General features: G+C 40.1%; 1 protein-coding gene across 4 annotated transcripts; it reads right to left on the bottom strand.

The window, feature by feature from the left end:
* SNX16 (sorting nexin 16) lies at nucleotides 1-25,939 on the bottom strand. Of its 4 annotated transcripts, XM_060243570.1 has the most exons (9): nucleotides 25,727-25,866; nucleotides 22,846-22,919; nucleotides 19,328-19,785; nucleotides 17,321-17,407; nucleotides 15,422-15,570; nucleotides 7,550-7,619; nucleotides 4,207-4,343; nucleotides 2,624-2,743; nucleotides 1-1,498 (listed from the first exon to the last, which is right to left on the bottom strand). In XM_060243570.1, exons 3-9 carry the CDS (start codon nucleotides 19,697-19,699, stop codon nucleotides 1,390-1,392), a joined length of 1,044 nt encoding a protein of 347 aa, XP_060099553.1. In that variant the 5' UTR covers nucleotides 19,700-19,785; nucleotides 22,846-22,919; nucleotides 25,727-25,866; the 3' UTR covers nucleotides 1-1,389. The 4 variants fall into 4 exon arrangements, with proteins under 4 accessions (XP_060099553.1, XP_060099556.1, XP_060099554.1 ...); XM_060243573.1 differs by lacking the exon at nucleotides 22,846-22,919 and having other exon boundaries at nucleotides 25,727-25,939; XM_060243571.1 differs by lacking the exons at nucleotides 22,846-22,919; nucleotides 25,727-25,866 and having other exon boundaries at nucleotides 1-836.
* Nucleotides 25,940-27,693: the final 1,754 nt, after the last annotated feature.

Raw genomic sequence — 27,693 nt, 5'->3', positions numbered from 1 at the left:
TAATGTCCAAAAAGTTTATTTTCCCAGACAGCTTTATGCAGTTCTACATGTTGTCCCTATGCTCCAAAATATAAAGTGAGCATTGAAAAAATCCTCCAGCACATTGTGATTGCATGTTAACAGAACAAAAGAGTATATTGCACAGAGGAAAACAAAAACAGCATTCTTCCTACCAGAAGACCAGACAAAACAAGGCACTTTGAGCAAACAACTGCTGTCCAGAAGTTTTTGGAGATTTCATAAAGCTGACCCAAACAAATGCCTGGAACAAGGAAAATAACAAGAAGGTACAGCTACGCAATTCTTTTCCCACCTTCCTAAATCTCAAGGGTCCAACTCTTTAAAAAAAAAGCCAATGAACTTGGCACAGTAAGTCTTTTTATTATAAAGTGCACTGTTAGATTTAATACAAATTGAAAAATAGGCTACACAAACACATTACAGCAAGTTCCCATGTGTCCGTAATTTTAAAAAGGAAAAAAATGCAACTAGATTTTACCTAGTTAATTAACTGTGCAGGAGAACCATGGTCTTAAGAACCCAAACTATCTGCATACAATATACAGATAAACAAATGCAATGCATCAGCAACAAAGAGGTAGTGTTCTTTATATAAGGCAAAGTTGTTGACTTGATGATTACGTGGCATTGTGGCAAAAGTGTCAGAAGGTTTAATAAAAATAAAAGTTAATCAGTTTTTATACTTTTCCTCATACAGGTGAACATCCACAGTGTGGTTGGGTTCTACAGTTTACTTTCACTGAGTTGATTTTCATCATAAAGTCTTTCAATCACACTTCCATTTGTGAAACATTCTTTTGGTATTGCAAGCATTCCTATTTTTAATGCATTAAAAATTTACGTATCAGTTATTTACATTTATGACTTTAAAATCCAAAACTGATCACATTCTTTTATTAAGCCTAGATGGCATAACTATCTTTCCAAAAGCATAAAATTATATGCCTATATAAAGAATTTGTAAAAAATATAATAGATGCCAGAATGCTGCCTATACAAGATGTATCATCTGTTAGTAGCAAACATATGACTTGCAGCAATGTGTCACATGATAAACAAACATGATTGGTCTCTACTGATTTGACCTTTTAGCCTTTACACATTGCTAAACATTTCTGTCCTTTACTTAGAATTCTAGGCATAATTTGAGCTGGCCTTAACCAGAACTTACACACACACATATAATATATTAAATATATCTAAAGGCTAGATAACAGATGAATCAAAGCAGCACATATACTTCCTATGCTAGAAGTTTACTTAGACTGGCCTTCTTACCTGCTGTACCTGATTCAGAACTATTATATGCTTTTGTTCCAACTGCTTCAGTCATTGTCATTATTATTTTGTAACAGCAACTGGGGTAATTTACATCTCTTCATCTACGGCACATGCTACCTCAGCAACTTCAATTTCTGGTACAGGATCTTCTGCCACTGAACTACTCCATGATGGTTCCTCATTCGCTTTTTCTGAACTGCAGCAGGAGGGAGATAAGATTGCCGTTATAAAGCCTACAAGATGCTTTATATCCATTTCATTGTTCTTACAACATTCGGAAAGTTAGTGCAATCCTAATCACAGCCAACAGCATACAGAAACTTCTCCCCCCAAATCAGGCTGTTGTTCCTGTATTTGGTCCAATGGATACAATCAATAAGTATATCCTTGCCAAGCTGGTTCACAGCCAGTCAAGTTATACATGTGTAACCTTTGCAACAATTTTCCAGCTGAAGACTTTGGACCTTTTTTTTTTTTAAAGGAACTACTGAAGAGGTAGGGATGATGAAACCAGCGATGAACCAAAGTTTGTCACAAATTTTGGCCAACTCAGAGTTCAAAAACCAAAGGTTGCGAAATGATGAGCCACAACAAGCTTCCTCAAAATTTGAGGGCAGTTCATAGTCATTAACAACCCTTTGGGAAGAACAGAATTCAGGAGTTTATGGGCTGTTTTTCAGGTTGTAAACCCCTTGTATCCTGCTATTCATGGAAGAAAAGCTGAGGAGATGGGAGCTTCTGATTAGTTACCTTTTTACTGCTGCTTTTGATATTTCTTTGAGCATGTCTGATCAGTTTTCTGGATCTCATTTTCTTGTTTCTATCATATCTATATTTTCAGTTTTATTTGTGAACTGCCTACCTCAAATACTCAGATTAGATATGCTTCAAACCAAGTAAACGTAGAGAGCCAGTTTGGTGTAGTGGTTAAGTGTGCGGACTCTTATCTGGGAGAACCGGGTTTGATTCCCCACTCCTCCACTTGCACCTGCTGGAATGGCCTTGGGCTAGCCATAGCTATCACAGAGGTTGTCCTTGAAAGGGCAGCTGCTGTGACAGGGTGTCTGTTGTGGGGGCGGAAGACATAGGAGATTGTAAGCCACTCTGAGTCTCTGATTCAGAGAGAAGATTGTATAAATCTGCAATCTTCTTCTTCTTCTAAAATAATACTCAGCTTTCCACCAAAGGGCACAATCCTGTAGAAAATTTTCCTTGCACCACTAATGCAAGTGAATGGACCTTAAAGACTGAGCATTATTCCTGCAGGGTCAACGCATTTTGGACAAACAATGTAAAATCAAAACTAAAGTGTCTGGCTTACCAATTATCTTCACCCAGGCCACCTTGATCTGCCTCTATTGCAGAAGATTCCACTTCTCCACTGCACTCACTTTCTTCTCCTGACAGCTTACGAGACTTTGTTTCCTTTACATTTAAATCCCTGAAAATAAAAATCAATACATATCTAACGCAAGTATATTTAAGCTTGAAAATAAAGCACCCAAGTAAATCTTCCTTGAAAAGACCTCAGCAGATAGAACTGTATTTTCACCACTGTACTGGCTTTCAGACAACAATTTGCTAAGGAACAACCATGCTCTAATTGCTTTTTCCCCCCACTTGCAAGCAACAGCTTGCAATATTGAATCCCCAGCCTATAAAAAAATTGAGATGTCCCAACAGACTCCCAACTTGGCAAATAGTAAAAAGTACTGAGCGGCATGATCTTTTCAATAGAATAGTATAAAAATATCACAAACATTTTAAAAAGGAACAGTCTTGGCATCTTAATACAAGCTCTCATGGATTACAGCCCACTCCCCAATATGCACTGGCAATCTGATTGCATCTGATAAAAATATGTTCTTGATACGAACACCAAGTTTTACTTGGAAAAATATTAAGTTTCATTTATTTCACTGGGTTTTCATCTCCAAGCTACGATTTAAAATGTTTTTCGGGAAAAGATACTGCTGTACACATCAGTAAGGTTCTCCTTTGGTATAGCTGCCAATGCTGTTGTTTTCTATCCTCTATTCCAATCTCAAAAATTATCAGCTGCTGACTTTAGCACACATATGCTGTATCAGCTGCTAAGGCTGAGATTGCAATAGCCCTGGGCATGCACTCCAGTGCTTCTAACACACATACACACAGTGGGATTTCCCGATTCGCTCTTTCAGCTGTGTCGCATGTTTCACCACAGGCCTCCGAGGGATGGCTTTACAAAGGGAATGCCTTGGGAAGGGTTGAAGTATAAAGGCTGCTTCAGAAACTCTTGGGCCCTGTTCACACAGCGTGTTGAGTCCGTGTTAAACTGATCCGGTTCTGTTCCGAATAACTTTGTTCCAGATATTATCGATCAGACTGCCATACTGCAATTCGAATCACTTTGCGGTGAAACCATCTTCTGCCGTCCACACTATGGCACCACGCAGTTCTTTTTTCCTCCACTTTTATGTGCATCATGTGCACGCATGCATTATGTGCATGCACACATTATGCGGGTACGTTAAAATTATGTGGTTATGCAGTTATGTGCATATCCCTAAGTATTAAAATGGCAACCATAAATCGGATGTCTGAGGATCCTTTTGCTCCAGGACAGCCTTCAGACATCCGGAAGTTGGTCGAGAACTATCCAGATGGGGAAACTACAAGGTGAAACCAGAGAACTCAAAAAACTCCGCAAAGGAGCAGGTAACAAAACAATCTGGTTCTGAGAAGGATTGGGGGGGGGGGGGCACTACGAGTTAATACCAGCAGGCAGATGTTGCTGTCTGATCAGCCACTTTTAATCCGGTATGAACCAGCAGCAACAACTGATTATACTGTGCATCTGCACAGTCCCTTGGTGTCTCTTCGGTTGGGATGAAAATTTTCAAGCATTTTCCTTCATTTTACCTAATTCTTTTCTCCATAGCATCTATGTAGCCTTCTTTTTCATGTAATATTTTTTTTAGAGCTTCCACTTCCCTTTGTTTTTCAGCAAGTTCTTTTTGCAGGCGATAGTTTGTTTCCTCCAGAGTCTCACAAAAGGCCTATAAGAAAGTTAGTGATTTTTGTTACAACAGTTTTATGTGAAGAATGCCATTGGTATAATTATTTTCCTATTCATAGTTGGCTTAATGGATATTTTAAAACAAACTTAATGTTATCAAAACACATAATTCCTTGATTTCATTACACAAAGAAACTTAATGTTTTTAGCAGGTAGTAATATGGAAAAGCCATCATAAGTTGACTTTTTTGGTGTGTCAAAAACTTTAAGCTAACTTATTCTGCTCCTATGTTCAGTATTCTTCAAAATCATTAATTAACAATCTTGTTTCTTTCACAAGATCCCAGTTCTGATTACACCAGTCTAAAACACCAGCTTGAAAAAGTATGAATGGAATTACTAACCAACAGGCAATCCAACACAACTAGTATCTTTGAGAACTAGTGACCTCTTCTGCAAGCATATTCAAATAGATGGTATTTTACTGAATTGTGTTCAAAAATTTGGATCATAAAAAATTCTAATAAGCCTTGCTTGACTTCAACAGAAGTCAAACAACGTTTATTTAATTTGATTAATAAACTTATGAACACACATCCTGTATTGTGTTCAGGCATACAGTTCCCTTAACGAACAAGATCAAACGTAACATGTTCTACCAGTTTGCAAGGAAGTTAGCTTGGATATTTGTTTGTTTAGAACACTCTTCTGAGATTAGGGCTAACAGTTTGTTCAGCATCTTTGTCAAGGATAAAATTATGCTTAATAACCCTTTATACGAGAGTACAAGTGTAAACGTAAATTCAAATGATTAACATTCAAAATTAAAGCACTCATCTAAAGAATTCAAAAGGAAAAGCCTCATGTCGTAAGACAAAAAATAAAGGTGTGTGTGTGAAGGAAAATGGAAGAAGCGCTCAAGCTGATGATGCTCCCCAAGATGATGACGACTCCCAATCTAAATTGGTAAATTATTGTTTATCTTAATTTCAGTTATCATGAAAGACATTGAAAAATGCCACCAGAAGAGATTTAGCCCTGGTGGAACAGTGTGCCTAATTATGATCATTGTGTTTTAAGAACGGTAACTTCAAACATGAGCATGTTAATCAAAGAGGATAAAGTTGGTTTGGAAAGAATAAAAGATAACGGGTACCTTTAACATCGGGGGGAGGGGGGGGACACTTGGGAGATAATGGTTGTGAAATGTACAAAGGATTCTTCCAATCCTCACATAAATTTAATAGGAGACCAATAAATAAATAAAACAAAAATTACTACTAGCAGCCTTATATTGGATACAAATTTAATTTTTACAGCAATGTCTCCCAATAGTACAAGAAGCTGGGCAACTGAATATGAACTCAAGAAAGTTAAAGTGGTTCATAAGACAAAAGCAAATAAACATCTTCTAGAAACCTTTTGGCCAGATTACCCTCAAATCCTTTATACTTTATGTATTTTTCCTTCTCTGTTTTGTCATATGCAAAATTCTGAGCTGTCCTTTATTTACGGCAAGGCATTATGTAAATACAAGGATCTAAGCATGGGAAATTATGAAGCACCAATAGAGAATCCACCATTCTGCAATTTACTCCACTAGCAAAAGAAACTAGTGATTCTTGGCAGCAATTCACATTTGGCAGTATAGCCCATTCACAGTATTATCCTAAACAGAGCCTACACCCCTGAGTCCATTGAATTCTAACTTTGTACCACTTTGCACTTAACCACTGCCCACCAGCTATATGTAGCTCTGCTCACTGTACCCCATTCAATTGTCTGATGAAGTATGCATGCATATGAAAGCTTACATTCTGAATAAAACTTTGTTGGTCTTAAAGGTGTTACTGGGCACCTACTTCGAAGAGTATAAACTCTGCTTAGGATACTGTCAGTTAACCATATGTTCATAATGGGCCAGAAAAGATAACCTCTTAACTCTGGAAAGCCTTTAACAATATGAAGTTCATCATTGCCAAAATGAATAGGCACTGAAGAACCTTAATGACATTATCACACTTTAATTGAAATGATGTTAGAATAATCTGCATTAATTGGCTTAACATGTGTTACTGCAGCATATTCAAACTATTTATTCTGGTTGAGATCAATTAGACACATTAAAATGAGTCACTTGGTATGTGATTCAAGAGTAAATTATAAGTTTACAGCCTGAAATCAATGCACTGGATAAGCAGCAGCTTTTTCCATAATTTACTTATGGTGGAAGCCATCCAAATATGCTACTTTGTTGCATATATTTATAATGTTTTAATTGAATAGTCTTTTCATTTCACAAAGTCACTTAATTGGGTTCTGCACTATTTTGCAAAATCAGATGCCCAAATCAAAATGATAACACCAACGGCTGCATGCAATCTGGGCAACATAAGCAGGACAAGATTTTCAAGGCAAGATTACAGCAATACAAATACATTAGGAGAGTAAACAGTTACATGTTACTAATACGAGCCATTGTGGTGCAGCAGTAAGAGGATGGGCTAGCATTAGTAAGACTCAGGATCAAACCCTACTTAGCAATGAATTCACTGGGTTATCTAGGGTGAGTCACACTCTCAGCTTAATCTACCTCTCATGGCTGTTGTGAGGATAAAATGAAGGTCTATATATTTCACTCTGAGTGGAGAGGACAGACTATAATAAATAGATGTGGAAAAAAATATTTCCCAATATGAAACATGAGCCAGTTAAGAAAACACTACAGTAACTGAGATCAAAACAGATGAAAACCAGAATTAACAGCACAGAAAGGGTTCAGTTTGAGACATCCAGACTGATACCCATTACGTGGTAAGTTCATCAAAGTTCAAAGGAAGAAACAAATTCAAGGGAGAAGTAACCATTCAGTTTAATAGATACTAAATGACAAGTGAGGTAAATGGAATGACATTTTTAGAAGAATGTAAGTTTCTGTATAATTATTTCTTATTACTTCCTCATTCTTTTCCTGCACTCGGCCTCCTTGTCTTTTCAGCAATCTCTGCTTCATTACTGGCTCTGTCTTTCTGCATATCTGGTGTTCTTTAGGTACTAATGCACAATCCATGGATTATTCATTTTGTATCTTTTCCCATGCAGGAGACATATTTTTGTGTCTGTGGTAAACAAAGAACAAATATGTGCTCTTCTGTTAAAAAAACAGCCCTATTACAGAACACTGTTAAGGAAAAGCTCATACTTAAGAGTGCAGTTAAAGTCCTTTTGTAAAAACAGATTACTTACCCTGCTCTCTTCCAGGCTATCAAAAGGCCCTGGTGGATCATCCAAACAAAGAAACTCCCTTACTGCAAGACTTAGAAAGAAGAGGTGGCAGAAAAGAGAAATTAGCATTCAAAGAATAATAGTCCAAAGAATATGCATATTAAAATACAATGCTTCTTTGAAATGTGGCAACTTGTTCTATTAAAAGCCACTGTATTAAGCTACTTGAGTTAATAGATGTTTTCATATATTTTTACTTGTGTTTTTATGTGTGTGTTGAACAGCGAACCTGTTCGAAAAGGGAAAGAAAAGTCAAAGTAAAGATGAACTAACAAGAAACCTACCAGCTTGGATCCTGGCCTAGAATTTCCATGTTGATTTCCCCCTTCCGCCAGACCCCAAAATACTGCTCATGGGAGATGGGGGACCCCTGCCTCAAGAACAGCTTGGGGAAAATCAGCACTCTCTCCAGAGAGAGGAAAATCAGTGAAAATCCCACCCACCCCAACTTGAGCCAGTGAAAACTTAAGGATTCAAGCAACCAGATGTACAGTTTTTAAATCACAAGGCATAAATAGATATGAATTTGAATAAAAAATGTAACATTCTCTAGGAATCAAAGGAAAGCCAATTAATTCCAGGCACCCAAAGGGGTTCCAATATTTGAAAATTATAAAAGCAATTCTTCTCCTCAATCTAAGAGGAGATGCAAAAGCAACTATAAATGAAACATGAGAACGTGCTTGTCATGGTGATCTTGCCGTCTTCCCTTCTTCAGAGGCAGAATTTCCCCTCCATTTTTCCTTCCTTTCTAGCTGAGCAGCCTCTATATCTATTTTCTTCTTATCTGAAGGTTTATGGCTATCCCACCCTATTATATTATTTTGATACTGGCTCAGCCCAGGGACTTGAGGGAAGAGACAAAATCCCCTCCTTAATTTATATTCTGAAAACAGCACTTGAGAGACTTTTGAAAGTTCAAAAATAAAACAAAATATTATATTCAATGCAGAGAGGAAAAGGTCAGGTGAAATAAGGGATACAATGCCTGAGGTGAATCAAAAACAACTCTGAGGTAATTTAATAAATTCACAAACTCCAAACCTCCCCACTCCCTAGAGGGAGGCCAGCCTAAGACTTATTGCCAGGGCACGTTGTCTTATTGCTGCCACCAGGCTAGCTTAGGCCTAGGGCCCAGCCTACCCTAATTTTCCCCCTAAAGGGCTCAACAATTTCCAGCTCCCCCAAAGCTGGCTATGATTTTTACCTTTTCTTAAAGTAGGGCTGATAGATACTGATCCCAGGCAAGTCACTGACCCAGAAACAGGTTAACAAAAGTTTAAAATAAATTTTATTTACCAGGGCAACACAGTGTGAAAGAAAACAACAAAACTTTAACTAGCTATTACCTCAACGCTGGGGTTGCAGGCAAAAGATCAAACAAACCGGAGTCTTTAGGAACTTCCTCCTGGGGTGGTCCAACCACCTTTCAGGGTTTAAAGTCATCAAACTGACCCTCAGGTCACTGTTACTCCTTGGCTGAACCAGTAGTTAAGAGCACTACATTAGGAGAAAAGACTCTTTTTCTAACCACCAGCCTTCATTAGACTCAGGGACTAATCACCTGCAGCTGGTGGCCCCACCCTCTGGCTGCAAGGGAGGCATCCTGAAAGATTAAGTCAATTTTAAAACTTTCCTTTGGCACTACATCCCAGTTAATATGTTTTCAGCAAATAAGAGTTTTAAACTTTTCACAGAGTCTTTGAATCTTTGAGAAGAGAGGCTCTATTTTCAGTGTCTGATAAATACTCCAGTATACATTCTTGACTTTAATTTACTCTTCAAGTTTCAGAAGGCAGCACTGAAGTACAAAATACCCAAATTCCTTTTCTATACAAACCAGGGATTACTCCATTCTTCAGAGCTATCTCCTTTTTCAACTGGGCAGGGAATTGCCTCTCTAAACTACAAGATCTATCCTTTTTCCTGGACCCAAAGGGGGTTTTCAGCAATCCTCCCACTCCCTCTTTGCCAACCTTCCCAGTCCTCAGTCAGCACTAAACTCTCCTCAGTTCGGGCTAAGCTCCAACTGAGTTCTCCTTGGCAGTCAGTTCCCAAGTACTACTTCTCAACTGAGGCTAACCAATTCAATCCCTTTGAGCAGCCTGTCACTCAAGGTTTTGTGAGGCATTAACCCTTCACAGTCTGCCACTTGTTTATACAGCACTCATAACCATCTAAAACAGGGTCCCCAATCCCCAGTCTGTGGACCAGTACCAGTCCATGGCCTATTAGCAACCGAGCCGTGAGTTGTACAATTATTTCATTATATATTACAATGGAAGAAGATGATGATGTTAATGACATTGGATTTATATCCCACCTTCCACTCCAAATCTCAGTCTCAGAGCGGCTTATAATTGCCTTTATCTTCCTTCCCCACAACAGGCTCCCTGTGAGGTAGCTGGGGCTGAGAGAGCTCTCCTGGAAGCTGACCTTTCAAGGACAACTTTGTGAGAACTATGGCTGACCCAAGGCCACTCCAGCAGCTGCAAGTGGAGGAGTGGGGAATCAAACCCAGTTCTCCCAGATAAGAGTCCACACACTTAACCACTACACCAAACTAATAAAGTGCACAACTGTATCATCCTGAAACCATCGCAACCCTCTCTCCCCAGTCCATGGAAAAATTGTCTTCCACAAAACTGGTCCCTAGTGCCACAAAGGTTGGGGACCACTGTTCTAAAGTACAGACCATCACAGCTGTTCGGACAGTCCCTTCCAATGCCACCTATGGGTATGCTAAAGCAGCTTTTTGCAGCCCAATATTTATTGCATTGAATCCATATACCTCTATCTAAAACCCATTCTGCATGTACACAATAATTGTTAACAACTGCTATTCTGAGGGACAATGTTTCCCACAGATATGGAAGTTCTTTCTCCCCAAGACAAATAATTTGCAGAAGCACTCACATGGGCAGTTGAATTAATAAACATTTATATGGGTTAGTAACTTGTGGACTTATTTACAAGGCCTAAAATGCTTAATTACTGGGGTGAACAAACCTTTAATTTCTTTTTTAAAAAAACAAAACAAATAAACCACTGTATTACACAGATCATAGTTCAACTTTTAAATTGCCAGTACTCTAGATGCCACTTTTATATACTTTCTAGCGTACTACTGCCTGGCAGAAGGCTGTGTGGCAGAATTCCTGCAGAAAAAGTAAGGATCCCTCTGCACAAGGAAACTAGCATGGTTGATACTCAAAATGTAACCCAGTGGCATGGCAGCATACTGCAAAAGGTGTTTCAGAGAGAGACAGAGACAATATGGTGTAAGGGTTGAAATGGCAAACAAGGATCTGAGGTTCAGATCCCCACTCTGCTATGCAAACTTGCTAACTAACCTTCAGCCAGTCACCTATCCTCTGGCTAACCTAACTCAGAAGATTATTTCCAGGATAACATGGAAGAGAAGAGATCAATGTAAGCCATTGGGATCCCCACTAGAGAAAAAGGCAAGGTATAAGCAAGTAAATTATTTTTTTTTTGCAGGGTGCTGGAATGCTGAAATTTAATTTAATTTTTCGATTTATACCCTGCCCTATCCCACAAGCGGGCTCTGGACGGCTTACAACATTAAAAACCTTACAGAAATATTAAACAAACCACATCCAGATTAGACAATATCATAATTACAAAATCTGTAAAATTACAGAATTATCAAAATAGTATCCAACATAACTTAAGCACCTAGATGGTAAGGAGCTGATAAGGTGCTGGGGGAAGTGATGACTTCAGGGAACACCTGCTGGATCAATTAAAAGCCTGGCAGAAGAGCTCCGTCTTACAGGCCCTGTGAAACTTGGCCAGCAGGAGCTCATTCCATCAGGTGGGGGCCTGGACTGAAATGGCCCTGGACCTTCTTGAAGTCAGTTGGGTGTCCTTAGAACCACAAGAAGATGTTGTGCAGCTGACATCAGGGCCCAGGGAGGGGGCTCATATGGGGACAGGTGGTCCCAGAGATATGCAGGCCCCAGGCCGTAAAGGTAAGGACCAACACCTTGAAATGGATCCGATACTCCAGGAGAAGCCAGTGCAGTTCCCGCAGCACCAGATGCATCCACGCCCATATAGGCCTTGATGCTAATAACCAGGCTGTAGCGTTCTGCACCCGCTGGAGTTTCCAGAGCAGGATCAAGGGTAGCCTCACGTAAAGAGAGTTACAATAGTCTACTCTGGAGGTGACCGTTGCATGAATCACTGTGGCTAGATCATGGGGGGTGAGGTAGGGAGTCAACTGTCAGGCCTGCCTCAGATGGAAAAAGGTGGCCCTCGCAGTGGCAACCTGGGCCTCCACAGATAAAGAGGTATCCAGGAATACCCCCCTCCCGCCCCATAGAAAGGCCCTAAAAACAGAAAGCTCTCCATGGGGTATCTATGCTATATTTTAACACATAGACAGTCACCAGGAAGCTATTACATCATCATCAAATCTGTAGGATTCTAAACTTCTCAATTAGCAGTGGATGGGGAAACTAAAGCCAGCATAGTTTTCCATTCATCACATTTATCCAACCAACCAATCAATCTAAAAATCAGAAACAAATCTGCTACTTTGGTTCATTTGACAGGTACAATAGCTGACCCTTCCCAAATGTATTTACAGTGGACCATCTCTTCATGGTTGAACTGCTCTTTTGAAATTCTGTGGAATGAGGTTGCAAATGGCTTTTTAAAAACAACTCATTATAGGATAGCATTGTGCTCTTCTTCACCCTTGATTTAACTTGTTCTATAACACTTTTAGACAAGACTTCTGAATTACTGCTCAATTTTGATACACAAATATGTATCTAGTGACTAGTAGTGCAAAGCTGTTATGTGGAAGTATGATAAAAAATACAATATTCTTTACTTACATTAATGAATTTAAAATATCAATTGGGCTTTTAAAGGTAAGTTGTGGGTATACAGCGCTTGGCTGGACTACAACAAACAATATGCAACTATGAAAACTATCCTTTTAAATTTTCTTAAACTGTTTTACAACCTTACTTGATAATGAGGTATGAATTTATCTTCAATGCATGAACTCTTCATGATCAGATATAAAACACTTCTGAATATCAGATTGCAGGGAGAAACAGCAATAGCTGTTGAAAATAAGATGCTGGACTAGATGAACATTTGATCTCAAAGCAACGTCACCCCAGAGTCAGCAACGACTGGTGCTTGCACTGGGGACTACCTTTACCTTTTACTAGGAGGAGGAGAAGGAGAAGACAACACTGGATTTATATCCTGCCCTCCACTCTGAATTTCAGAGTCTCAGAGCGGTTCACAATCTCCTTTACCTCCCCCCCCACAACAAACACCCTGTGAGGTGGGTCGGGCTGAGAGAGCTCTAACAGAAGCTGCCCTTTCAAGGACAGCTCTGTGAGAGCAATGGCTGACCCAAGGCCATTCCAGCAGGTGCAAGTGGAGGAGTGGGAAATCAAACCCGGTTCTCCCAGATAAGAGATCACACACTTAACCACCACATCAAACTAATAGAGATAAAGTGCACAGCTAGTATCATCCCGAAACCATCGCCCGCCCCCGCCCCCCTACTCCGTGGAAAATTTGTCTTCCACAAAACTGGTCCCTGGTGCCTAAAAGGTTAGGGACTGATGATTTAGAGTATAGGGAGGGCTTTTGAAGCCCAGAATTTGTCAGCTGACCACAAGAATTGCCCTAAACTATCATGCTGGTGCACCTGAGTACCAAGACTATGCTCACCTTTCTAGACCAGGCAAAGTATGGTTCTTTCTCTAACCCCAGACAATTGTGTGTTCTCATTCTCTCACCTATCCACTTCCAATTCCAAGCCTCTTCCTTCCTCTCATGGCTGACTTCCAGTAGCCATCCAATCTCTTCTCCCCCTTTTTTAGAGGACTGTCTCAACTCTAGCTTTCCTGCTTCATAACTGTCCCTGCTTCCATCTTCATCCCAAATCTTCAAGCTATGGTTGCCAACTTTCATGTGATAGCTGGAGATCTCTTGGGTTACAACTGGTCTCCAGATGACAGAGATCAGTTTCCCTGGAAAAAAATGGCTGCTTGGGAAATTGGTTTCTATGATTATGCAGTTTTGAAGTCCTTCCCCAAACATCTCCTGGCCCTACCCCCAAAATCTTCAGGAATTTCCTAACACAGAGTTGGCAACCCTTCCTTGAACGCAAGCATTAGCTAGCTTGGCAACCTCCTCGCAGCACTTCTATTCTCTCACAGATTTTCTTCTCCTCTCTAATTTCTTCTGCTCCCGGGGATGGTCTCTTTCCCAACTGCGCTTTTATTTTCTCATCTATGCCACAGCATCTCCCATTAAGGATCCCAAGCTCCTTCTCCTTCCCACTTCCTTATAAACCTTAGGTATACCTTTCATGCAACCACACATGGGGTAGGTGCTTTCCAACAGCAACTGTCTGTAGGGCTAGTTCCAACTTGGAATTTTTACCACTTCTAGTTTTATTACTTACACTGCATTAAAACTGCCCCTTCTCTACTTTCTCTCTCTTTCAATAAAATCAAAGCTCTAGATTTAGAACTGCTTCCTCCCCTATTCTCCAAACATAATAGTGCATATATGTTTAGCAAAAAAAATCCTACACCATGTTTATGTGTGCACTCATTGACAAGTAGATTATATTCCAAGGTAGCAAAACCATTACGAAATGTGGAACAGGGAGTCCAACTTCTCACTAATGCAGAGCTTTCTATCATCTCAAATCCCGTTTTACCAAGCAGAATGTACTCAGCACGATTACTTCAGCTTGGATCCCATACCCTTCTTGTGCAATGCTGTCCTCTATTGTGTCATGCGTTCCTCAGCTGCTAAACACTTTCTGCTAATGCAAGATGCTTGGTGAATGATCATGAGGATCTTTGGGCTCATTCTGCTTCTCATCCTACCTCCCCTCAAGCACAGCATAATTATTTCTCATAACAAACACATTTGTTATATCTGAATGAACAAAATTAAGATTAGTGCTTGCCTTGCACAACGTAGTAGCAACAATGGTTCATTGTGGAAGGACAACTGCTTGGACTATGGTACATCTGTTATTACTTGCTATTTTAATTATGGATTTTTTTAAGAAGTACAGTTTTTGGTACACACAGCGGGTTTCAGTTTTCCAGAAAACAGGTAGCTCTATCAATGTTTTAAATAATAATCTAAGCATGAGAATGGGGCAAGGAGGGAGTCTGTGATCTCCCATGGCTGAGTACATAGTGACAAATTATTAATTTCTGTTATATATTAAACAAGTCAGAGTCCTCTTCTTACAACTTTTTCAAGTTACTACACAATCTTCTTTTTAATAAGAACATAAGAGAAGCCATGTTAGATCTGGTCAATGGCCCATCCAGTCCAACACTCTGTGTCACACAGTGGCCATCAAGACATAGGTGACTTATGACAACCCTGAAGGACTATGAGGGCAAGAGATGTTCAGAGGTAGTTTGACATTGTCTGCTTCCACATCACAACCCAGTATTCCTTGGAGGTCTCCTGTCCAAATACTAGCCAGGGCCTACTCTGCTTAGCTTCTATGATAAGATTGGACTAGCCTGGACCATTCTACCTAAAATTCCTGCTGGAACCTAATAATGTGAAATAGATAGTTCCATTCCTTTTCTCAAACTATTGTGTTTTCCCACCATAATTTTAAGATCTCTTAGCTTCCTTATTTTTTAAAAAGGATTTAATTACTTATAGTGGTACATAGAAAAGGCAATAATAAAATTCAGAATGGTGGATAGCACAGCTCAGATTACTCTTAATATATGTAAGGTTCTTAGGACAACCACAGACATTTGGAAGAGGGAGGCAGGCATCACTTACCAATTAGCAATGTCTTTGTGAGCAACTAAATTCTGTAGGAATGCTTGCAGTCCCAGCTGTCGGTCTTCCAGAAAGTCAGGGTTGTAATTATCCTTAAACCAGCGCTTTGGTGGAAGTGCCAGTCGAAAACCCGGAAACATATCTTTCAGCTGAAAAAATATACCAGGAGATTATGAGAATAAGGAGTCAGATGTTTTCTGTATTCTTAAATAGAATTTAAGTTAGCACTAGCCATGTTTCCCCGACTCTTTCTCTCTCCCCTGCCTCCAGTTGCTACCCATTAACAGATCTATATTCAAATATAGTATTTTGAAGCAAAGAGTGCTAGATCATGGGACATTAAACTACTTTTAAAAGGCAGCCACTGGTCCTCTTTGCATCTAGTTAGGAGAGTGTTTACTAAGTAAGGTTGTGACTCTCTCACCTTAGCATTAATGTTCTCATCAACAGTGATCCAACCTACTGCGTGGTCTTCACTAGTATTATACAGAGCTATTAAGGAAGTATTATTATTATTATTTAGTATTATTTAGAGATATTAAGGAATAGAATGACAAGGTTCTGAAAAGAAATAAATAGAGGCAGCAGTAAACTAATGAAGCTTCAGCTTCTAGCCAGTATTGTAATAGAGAGAGAGAGTCATGATTTGGTTTTGGATTGGCTCTTCAAATACCATTATAAAATTATGTGCCTCCAGACTCCACTGGTCAGCCCACTGGATAGGAGTCTCCCAGCACTGCATTTCTTACAGGATGAGCTGCCGACCTAATTTATTCATTACTTTAGATTTATAATCTGCCATCCCCAAAAATGAGCTCCGGGTGGGTAAATCATCAAAGCAATCAAAACAATCATCTAAGCATCAAAGCAAGACACCTGGAAAATTCCTCCCAGAATAGAATTCCCTTTTTTTTTGTTATACTGACAAGTATTAGCAAGAACAAAAATTGCACAATGACTTTTGCATACTGGATCCTACATTGTCTTTCTTGTGCTTCCCGTAACCTATTTGAAAGCCACCAAGATATAAACCCATTTCCATCGACTTCTCATCAACAAGCAACAAAAAGAATAGCAGACAAGTTAGCTGGAAATCTGACTGTTTTGAAGGACTACACAATCATTATCATTTAGCTCATGACAGGCGACCATTTCCAGAAACATCTATTAGGCAAATCCTAAGAACTGTGAACTAAGCTTTAATGATGGAACATATCTTCTACAGCCTCCCCCATCCTCAGAGTCACTGAAGAGACTCATAAGGTCCATGACAGAAGATGTAGAGACCCCCCAAGAATTGGGAATGGTGCAAGATGTGTTACAGGAGACTGCTGGTGGATGGGAGAAACTGCAGAAACCATGCTTACACAAGAAAAAAACACCTTCCATTTGAATAAGGGCTGGATCCAACTTACTGCATGGTTTTCACTAGAATTATACAGAGCTATTAAGGAAGTCATAAGTATTATCTAGAGATATTAAGGAATAGAAAAATTACCACATTCCCCCCACCATACAGGAAGATTTATAATGTTTTTGAAGTTAAATACTCTGTAGAATGATAATTACATGTTATAGCACTTCTGGTAGATAAAGGAGGAAGCATTCTGAGGTACAGCCTGGCAACTGATGGGCGTGTAGAGGGGGGCAAACAGAGAAAATCTGGAAGCGACATCACAAATTATTTTTTCTACTGGTCACTGGAGCAGTGCTGGAAACAGGAGCTGGAAGCAGGGAACCCCAACTGGAAGATATTTCTATAATAAATTACCAATACTTCTCAATCACAAACCATTCATATTTTAAAACCTGACAATTTACCAAAAGAAAGAAACAAACAAACAAAAGGAAGGTTTATATGGTGAGTTTATAACAGGACATGTTTGCCTTTTTATTTACCTTGTCATTAAGCCTGGAGAAGTCTGCATACCTTCTGAAAACCACCCAGTGTTCCTCAGGATTTCTCCTAATAAGGATTTTATAAACCTGTTAAGCAGAAATCTATTAAAGTAAATCACTAAATCTTGTACTCAATGTAACATACTTACACCATTACAATGTCATTACTGAAAAGCTGACATAAACATATTTGAGGAAGAGAACAAGTGTGATCAAAGCTTGCCAAATGTTTACTAAAGTTTGAAAAACGAACATCTGTTTCATGAATGTATATGGCTGGCATGGTATTTGCAAGTGTAGTATTTTTCAGAAAGCCAACTGGTGCCAGAAGAAGGAATTTGGATTTTCCATTTTTAAAAACTCTTTCATGAGCTCAGAAGATTTCCACAAATTATGCAGAACTTTACAATCTGATTATAACTGTGTCAATAGCAAGTGTCACTGGCTTTATTAGCACTTATATCCATATGAATATGGTTAAGACATCAGACTTTTAACTCCCACTGAAAATCTAGTGAATTAACATCAGAATTTGCTAATTTTTATGGTTACAGAAATAAGAAAATAAAACTAATATCTAAATTACTGCATTCCCTGCTTCACAAGGAACTGCCAGAGATCTTTAACCCTATCAGCCAAAAGTTGCTGCTGCTTTCCTCCATGGAGTGCAACAGGGGACTTTTATGTGAATGTGTGCATCCAGGGCTAGGAGGCAAGCACTGAACCCCTAGAAGAGATGATCTGCATGTTATCAGAGAAGTCAACATCATATATTGATAACCACAGAAATACTGTATATTACATTTTCAAAAGCAATTAACTTCAAATCTGTTGTGGAAAGGACTGTAGCTCAGTGGTCTAGTACCTTCTTGGTGTGCAGAAGGTCCCAAATTCAATCCCTGGCATCTCCAGTTAAAAGGATCAGGTAGTAAATGATGTGAAAGACCTCTGCCTGAGACCCTGGAAAGCCACTGCCAGTCTAAGATGATACTGGCCTTGACATACCAATGGTTTGATTCAGTGTAAGGCAGCTTCATATGTTTATATTTGTTATCAAAGGCTCATCCATTCATGGGCTATTGCACAGTTAGGGTTACAAACTATGATTAATGAATGGGAAGAGATCTAGAATATGTTGTTTTTAAAGTTGCTCCCATGAAGGATCATCACTGACCCAACACAATCAGAAGAATCGCAACACCCAATGGGAGGTGTTGTATCCTACCACTCAGCCTAGCTAAATGCAGAGCCTACCTACCACTAGCACAAAAGTCTCTTCCTCTGGTGTGATCTTCTTACACCAAAAAAGGCTCTTAAATTAGTTGAGTAGAATGGTAGGATACAACCCAATATTCAGAAATATTGTCCTAAGTTCAGTATTATTTTTCAACGTTACCAAGTACACAGGTATTAAAACATCTAGGTACTATGGTATCAGACATTACTAGCATTTATTCCATAGAAGCATGACTTCCTAGACGGAGTCCTTTCCTTTCCGCTTATTAGCAGCTTGCCTTCTACTGTAATTCTGTTTATTATAATGAGTTTTCAATTTATTGACTGGAGCTAATGAACAAGAGCATGCAGTCAGCTTAACAAAAGCTGTAGCTTATATAAAATAGTGTTGCTAATTCAGAGCAGCCATTGTCTTCCAAACTTTCAAAAACCAAAATGTGGAATCAGGTTAAGAATGGTAGAAGTAATCCCATGTGATCAAGCAAAATTGAAGCTACCTGTATGGAGCTGAGCAAAGTATGCAGAACTGAAGTATTTATCTTTTTAAATTGAAACCAGCTAGTTTTATAGAAGTTCAAAGAGCCTTGTACAGCAGGGGTAACTAATGAATAATTAAAGAGAAGTTTAGGAAGAATCCCATACCTGTTTTTTTTAGCTCACTGTGAAGTCAGAACAAGATTTATAAAACATTCTACAATCTTCAAATATTAAAATGCTGGGGTCAAAACCTTCAAACAAGGAAGGATTTGAGATGAGAAACCCACAACTTACAGTAAATTTTGCTCTCTCTTCCATCACTTCATACCCTAGTATCGTAGGTGTAGTAGGCCGATCTTCCCAGCTCCCAGAGTCTGTATTTTGTGTGGTATCTTCTGAGGGTTGAGTACAGTATTCCATAGATGAGTTCATACCAACAAATTTAGTCCTAACAAGAGGGCTGTTACAAGGAGATGAAGTAGCACCAATTTTATCTGGGACACTCATCTTTTTAAAGCTATTGTTAGAAAAGTCTTCCAGCTGCCCTTTGGAAGAACTTGAACTTGTTGAAATGCTCCCAAGAGATGATCTTCTTTGGTTTCTATTCGTTGCAAAACAAGTAGAACTTCCTATGGGAACTGGAACAGGAACGTATGGGGTAGCCATTCTTCATTAGACAGCTTAAGAACATGTACTGTTCTTGATTGCAGAATTTAAACAACGATCATTCGTTAACTTTTCCCTTCAAATATCTGGAGGCGAAAAGGAAGTGGGTTTTGATTATGGGAATTTCAGAATACAATTGTGTCTTAAAACATGGTTACTTTTCCACAGTTATATTTTTATTATACAACAATAAGGTATTGAATAATTTCAAACAGTTATGCAAACTTGGTGGAAAAATCTACAGACTGAAAATAATACTTTATAATTTAGATTTAGTAGATGCCATTTAGTCTTATAAAAATCTTAAATGCTTGCACCAGTGATTTATCTTGTCCTGCCTGATCTTCACAAACTCAGAGGTCCCTGCTTTATATCATCACATTTTGCCAAAGTATTTCCAGTTTGTGATGCTTCCTCCATGCTGTTAGTCAGGGCCGGATTTAGGGGGGAGCAGAGGGGGCGCTTGCCCCGGGAGGAGGGGTGCCAAATTGGGTATGGAGTCCATTCTATTCTAAGGGCCCATAAGATAGAATGGGTCCATAAGGGGGCATTGTTTTATAATTTTGCCCCCCCCCTCAAAAAACATGTAGATCCGGTCCTGCTGTCAGTCTACCTAACTCAATCACATAGATTGAAGAACAAATCCTTGACTGTAAAGGGACAACTCTTGAAGTTGCTTAAACATTTCATTCAGCATCAAACTCTGCTCAGACTCTGTAAAAATATCAATATGAAGAAAAATAAACACGCTTTAAAATGTACTTAACCTGAGAGACTCAAGTCCAAATCCCCACTCTAACATGGAAGATTTCTAAGTGATTCTGGGCCAGTCACTATATCTCAGCTTAAGCTATTTCACACGGTTGTTGTGAGAGTAAAACTGAAGAGAAGAAACCAACGTACAATGCCCTGAACTGGACACATACAAATGTACTGTTTATATAAATAAATAGCTATTATTAACTGTCATTTATTTCTAGTTTATCTAAAGGCATAGGAAGAAAGGAACGTATGAAGTACAAGTCCACTAGTACCTTAAAGACCCATAAGATTTCCAGACAATAAGCTTCTGAGAGTCAACGCTCCCTTTTGTGAGATATCTGATGAAGGGAGCTTTGTCTCTCAAAGCAGAACACATGAAGGAACATCATAACAACAGCATTAACTTTAGTGGAAAAAAAAGTGAGAAGACTGCTAACACATCTGCAATTCCATGGTTTTCAGATGTAAAACTGAACTACAGGCGATCATGATATGAGCCTTGTGCTTTTGGGTTTATATGTCCCTTCCTTCATAATGCTGTGGCTTCCACTTTAGTGAAAACCATAGTTTGTGCTGCATCCAAATCAGAACTGCAAACCAACCTCAAACTATGGTTTGCTCATCGGGATGTAACAGTAAGCTATGTCTTACCCCCAAGCAGATGGCCTCCAAGCACAAGGACAAATAAGCACAAAGATAATTCCCCATGGCACAGAATAATTTTTTTTAAATTATAAGTTTAATACCTTTAAAGAGGTATGTCTTAGATATATTTCATTCCTAGCATATGTGAAAAACAGCATGCAATGCTGAATATTTTGATAAGTTGTTGAACAAAAAAATAAGCATGGCACTGTGGAACAACCTCAATGTAAATCAGCTAATATATTGCTTGACACAGATTTCACTGCAACAATCATTACTCAACCAGCTACCAAAAAAACCTACCAAAAACCACACTCATCCTTCCCTGACTTATTTAAGTCAGTGTAGATTAATTTGATCCAACAATTGAGCTTCATGCTCTTTCAAATAACTTAAACTCTTATTCATTCTAAAATAAATGCTACAAGCAAAATTCTGAGAGACAAAGGCAGTAAATAAGACAATCAGCATTTATGCTTTCCTTCTAAGTGATTCCCACCTGATTATCATATTATGAAGAGGCTGGATTCCTGTACCTCTGCATGATCACATGCCATGAAACACTATGGCACCATTTTGTCAGCCCTATGGAATAAATCACCAAGTACTTCCCTCTAGAACTGGATGCACTTGTAATCCAAAACAGCATGGGTACATAAATCAAAACATATCAAGGCCCATTTGTTTTCCTAGCTCAAAAGGGTCATGTTGTTACATTAATTACAAGTAAGTATTTTTTTCCTGTTAATATAATTTTAATTCAGTCTTGTTTTGAATTTTCTTTTAATTTATATCATTTACTTTACTATTTTCTGTTAACCTTTCCTCCAGTTCACAGCATTCTCTCTCTGAATCCCAGAGTGTTCTATTCTGCCTTGCTGCACAAAGACAGATCTGTACCACTGTTCAGTCTCCCCTCTTCTATCTTTCCAACCCACAAATCTCTCTCCATAAATCTTCCCACATTCAACAGCACTCTTTCCACACCCGTTACCTTCTTGCTGAGCCACTTGCTGGGAAGGGCGGGATATAAATCATTAAATAAATAAATAAACAAACAAACAAACCTTCAACTTTGTCTTCTTCCCACATCAGGTCTCTCTGATCCCCACTTTTTTATTTAACACTCCATAGCACTCTCTGTATGTCTTCAATGCACTCAATGCTCTTCCACTCCTCTCTGCTCCTGATCCTCTTTACTGAGTTTGGCAGCATCAGCACACAAAGCTTTCACTGTCCCAACAATTCAAACAGTAAGGGGACTTCAGACACAAGTGAAACATGCTGTGGAATGGGTTCTCTACAAGAGACTGAAAAAACTGGTACCTACTTAACCACACACACCTGAAACCAGGACAAAGATAAGCATTGTAACAAACTTGAAGTCAGATACCTTCTAATCCGCAACCTTTCAATCTGAGGGATTCTTAAGATGTTCCAATAAAGAAGTGGGGAAGAGACAACTTGTTATATCGTTACCCCTTTGAGAAAGGGCTGCAACTTCCACAGCCAACAGAAAAGGTGCTTCCACCACCACACCTCAATGTTGCAACTGGCTTTCTAGGACATTCTGGAAAAAAGAAGCCTTGGAGTGTTCCACCAACCCAGTGTTTTGCTCTCACCCTATCTCTTCCCTTGTCTTGTCAACCTGATCGCCTTTTCTCTCTCTCTGCTTCATATGCCTTCTATCATAACTCGAAGAATGGCAATTACTTAACTGCTGGCCAGGCGGTACTTACACAATGATAGGAACAGGTCCCATGCAGTTTCCAGAAGTAGCACAGTGTATGCAATCTATCAGCAAGTATTACTCCTATTTAAAAGGAGCAAAAAAGGAAAAAAGCAGTTCATACTACATCACATAGCAAATTGAACTTCATTTATGTTATTTATCTAAGTTTGACCTATTTGGGATATGTTTTGGATTTCATGGTCAGGCCTGGTAATAAAACTAGCTTTTTGTGCCAGTTCACTCCCAGTATTTAAGGATCCATCCACTAACAAGACCCACCAATTTAGAATTTAGTGGAAAATAATGGTCTATATCCTGCTATTCCAGTCACTAGCCTAAGGAGCTTTTCCTCCATCTTAACTAGTTCTTCTTCCACAAGAAGTGTAATTTAAGTTGAGAAAATCTCCTTAGGCTGAAGAAAAACTATTAAAGCTTTGGAGAGGCAGGATACTGGCCATGGTTTATAATGAATAATTGACAGGAAGAAGATATTGGATTTATATCCCGCCCTCCACTCTGAATCTCAGTCTCAGAATCTCCTTTATCTTCCTCCCCCACACAGACACCCACCCTGAGGGCTCTCACAGCAGCTGCCCTTTCAAGGACAACGCCTATGAAAGCTATGGCTGACCCAAGGCCATTCCAGCAGGTGCAAGTGGAGGAGTGGGGAATAAAACCTGGTTTTCCCAGTTAAGAGTCTGCACACTTAACCACTATACCAAACTGGACACAACCATAAAGAATTCATGAAAACATCCATATGGATCTTATCCAAAGTTGCCACTTAGCAAACATCCTTTACAGTTTTGATGAACATCAAAATCTCAAAATGTAGGTATGCTACTTAACTAATATCAAAATGTGCTAACAAAACAAATTATTGTGAATACACATAATAGTTGCCCAAGGAAATCTCCTTTGAATCCTGAAAGTTCTCAAGATATTTAATAAGTTCAGTCATAATTAACATGCAGATTTAATTTTCTCCAAACTAACAGTCATCAAATGTTCAAAAGAAACACCAGAACATACAAAAAGGCAATGATAAAAAGTCATATTAAAATAAACAGGTGCAAAAAATCTTATCAGAACTTTCTCACATGCTCACAAGTCAAGTCCTGACTTGTAAACCATGATATTGCATCAGACCCACAGCATAAACGTTACATCCCATGATTAGGACAATGAAAAGACAAAGTAACAAAAAATTAAATTGTGACCACTTAAGAGAGATATCAATATTAAAGTAAGAACAAAACAGTCCTGGAGCACCTTAAATGGTGGCAGCAGAAAGTGCTGTTAAGTCACAGCCAACTCCTTGAGCTTTGAAGAGACATTCAGAGGTGGTTTGCCATTGCCTACCTCTGCATAACCCCCTTGGAATTGCTTAGTGGTCTTCCACCCAAATACTAATCAGGGCCAAACCTACTTAGCTTCTGAGATGGGGCTTGTCAAGGCTGGGATTGTCTGAGATTAGGTTTGTCAGGGCTTAAATACTAATAGTTAAATATTATTTGCTGAACTGCCTCAGATACATGATGTGTTGTCTATATGTATCAATACCTTCATGCTGTAACACACAGGAAAATACTGCAAATGGTGGGATGGAAAAACAAGAACCCAAGATAAGTTCCTCTTGCATCTCATGGCCTTTTGCTCTCATGGTTTACAAGTTGCTTTCTATTTCATTACAGTCAGTGTGGTAATGTGGCTAGTGTTTGACTAGAATGTGTGTGGGACTCAGGTTCACCGATCAAATCCTTCTTGAGGGGTGACCTTAGACCAGTTACTTACAGCCTAACCTACCCTCAGAGGCTTGCTGACAAGAAGGAGGGAGAAGGATGAATTCTGCCCTGAAGCAAAAACAGGATAAAAGTGTATTTAGCATTGCAACAACACTCAATCTCAATGTGGTATCAGAAAATGCCCTCAAGTCACAGCTGTTTTATGGAGACCCCAGAGGATTTTCAAGGTAGGAGACAGAGAGGGTTAGTATGCCATTACACAACAAAAACACAACTGAATAGGTCAACAATGACCTCAACAACACCCCTCCATCTTCTGACTGAGATATATGTTCTCAGAAATCTCCATTCCAACTTGCATCTGAAGAAAGGAGCTCTGACTCTTGAAAGCTTACCCCTCCCAAAATCTTGTTGGCCTCTAACGTGCCACTGGGTTCGAGGCTAGTTGCTTACCAATCATCTCATCTTGTTGGTAAAAGATACCCAAAAAGCAAATTCCGTGTTTTTTTTTAAAAAAGGGAACTGCTGTTTTGATTCTTTAAAAAAATAACCCCAGCCCCCACATTAAGAAGTTTATGCCACAAAATCTTTAACATTAAGGAGCCATGATAAAGACACCGGCAGAATTTCACTCATATTTACTTCCAAGCACGCCTTTCCCATTTTGCTCAACGGGGCTTACTCTCACGTAAGCGTGCACAGGGGAACAACTTTACCTGACACCACGGGGCAAGGGAAGAGGGGGAATGCTTACTCAGACGTGAGTCCCATGACTCTAAGGGAACTGCTTCCCTGTAAGCGCGCCAAGGACTGCCGCCGGAGAGGGCAGGAAAAGACCTGGAGGAAGGAAGAAGTTCCCCTCGCAGTGCCCGCAGAACACCGTCTCCGTTACCACCCCAGGAAGGCAGACAAGGCAAAAGCCAACTCTCCCCACCGACCGGGCCCGATACCCCTCGCCTCACCGGCTGCCGCAGTTCTCACGCCTCTTGCTCCGTTTCGGCTTTTCCCTTCTCATCGCACTTCCCAGCCGGCAGAGAGACGCCAAGAAGCGGAGCCAGTCGCAGCCACTTAAACAGAGGCGGCCAAGCCCAGGAAGGGGAGGCTTCGCTGGAGAGAGGCAGGGAGACAAGAAGTAGCGCCTACCTGTTGTGTGGAAGCAGCCTCGCCACCACAGCGGTCGTCTCAAGTTGCCCGCGACGCCGCCGCCGCCGCCACTGGCTTGTCACGCAGCCCCGTCCGGCCTTTTGAAACTACAGGTCCCAGCAGACACCGCAGGGAAGGCCGAGAGTGACTCGGCGTACTCCGACAAGAGCGGCTGGATCCGTACCTCCCTCCTCCCATCGCGCGTGATGCGCTGCACCCTGGGAGTTGTAGGCTGCACGTAAAGGAGTTGAAGCATTCTCGGTGGTACTGCGCTAACGTTCTCGACGGAACGGAAGTGGCTTTGAAATCCGCATGCCACTTGGGGTCTTGCGCTTCAGGGTTTGTTTGCTTGTTTTTTGGTCCGATGTCATTTCAAGGCGGAGAAAAAAAAATCTCAGCGTTCTTTCATCCTTTTTGCCGAATAAACCCCCCGCAATCATGAAACTCACTGAAATGTTTCAGTTTATTTTTTAAAGGTAAACTCCAGGTTAAGTTAGGCTCTACGTAACTCTGCACGAAAATACAGGGAAGGAATTATTAATGTTGTGCTATTTATCTGAATGGTAAGAAGTCCCAAGGAGAGTACTACATGGTTCATATTTGGCTGTGACACGCGTGAGAGACTTACAGGGTGCATTCATACTACATCAAATAATGTTTCGCAATTGGATTTTTTCTATTATACAGTAAAAATCCAGTTGCAAAATGCATTTAGTGTAGCATAATGCACCCACAGAATCTTATTTTATTTACAAACATACGAGTATTAGTGTTGCACTTTTAAATACATTTTTTGTTTATTAAACATTTGTGCCCTTTCATATGTTATGAGCCATGATGGACATGGGTCCAGGGAGCAAGTGGTGGGCTTCACAGCAACCTAGTCCTGGGAGAGTGGGCTGAATTGGACCTGAAGATACCGAAGGAGCTTCCAGTTCACTCACATACTGTAGCAATTTTGGCAGGCAGGTCCTGGTGGAACAACAAGATTTTATCCACAAAAACCTCATCGCTGATTGCGCTATTATTAGCTTTCTGAATTTCCTTAGAAATGGAAGTTAATGACCTAATTATTCTAAATAGTGAGCTGGGCAAGAGCTAGTAGATGCAATGGAAGTTGCATAGAATTCCTTCTTTGTGGCTTTCACTGCCATCTCATAGGATTTGACAGACATCCTATAAGATGTTCTTTTAGCTTTGTCACAAGTCCATCATCACACTTGTTCTAGCTGTCTCAGCTCCCGTTTCATCCCCCATAGTTCTATGGTGTATCAGGGTGCTAATTTAGAGTGGAGGTGGAGAGTGTGTTGGGGAGCGATTTTGTTGATGGATTTGAAAAGACAGCTATGCCAGTCAGTACATCCAATGAGTGGCCGGGGGCATTGGCTCTCACGGCAATCTGAAAACCAACTGGCTCCATTAGTCTCCATAGACAAGTGTAAATCAGCTAACCAGCTAAGGAGGGAGAGGCTAAGATACTCAGACATGTCTTCAAGATGAAGTGGTTCCAACCGCAGCACTATGGTAGCTAGGGGCCATGAGGGGAGGGGGCCATGGGGGGGCCGTAGGGCGAGGGGGCCATTTAAATAATTCAGGAGGCTGGTGACTGCTCCTACCACCCTTCCCATGCTATTTGGACCCCACCAATCAGCTGATTTGTGGGCCCTTTAAATGGTTTGGGAGGGGCAGCAGCCAATTTAAATTGCACAGATGAGAGGGGCAGCCTGGGGGTGAGGGGGCCCCCCAAACTGTCAGGGGGGCCAGACCCCTTGGGCCCTTGGTTAGCTACCGGCCTGTCGGAGACCCAGTTTGTAGTGGTTAAGAGTGGCAGACTTTAATCCAGAAAACTGGGTTTGATTCCCCACTTTTCCACATGCAGCTGCTGGGTGACCTTGAGCAAGCCACAGTTCTCTCAGGACACTTCCGGGGAGGAAAATGGCGAGCTGAGTTGTCTCTCGTAACGGGAG

This window comes from Heteronotia binoei, chromosome 7 (assembly GCF_032191835.1).
Source record: "Heteronotia binoei isolate CCM8104 ecotype False Entrance Well chromosome 7, APGP_CSIRO_Hbin_v1, whole genome shotgun sequence".
Classification (NCBI taxonomy): Eukaryota; Metazoa; Chordata; class Lepidosauria; order Squamata; family Gekkonidae; genus Heteronotia; species Heteronotia binoei.
This window is presented reverse-complemented; position numbering and strand designations above follow the sequence as displayed.

Bases quoted from the DNA above. Each gene is read 5' to 3' on its own strand.
- SNX16 (XM_060243573.1), bottom strand. From the start codon at position 19,699: ATGGCTACCCCATACGTTCCTGTTCCAGTTCCCATAGGAAGTTCTACT. The intron at 4,344-7,549 runs GTAAGTAATCTG...ACTTTCTTATAG, and splicing joins ATAGCCTGGAAGAGAGCAGG to GCCTTTTGTGAGACTCTGGA. The intron at 1,499-2,623 runs GTAAGCCAGACA...CTCCTGCTGCAG, and splicing joins GGCCTGGGTGAAGATAATTG to TTCAGAAAAAGCGAATGAGG.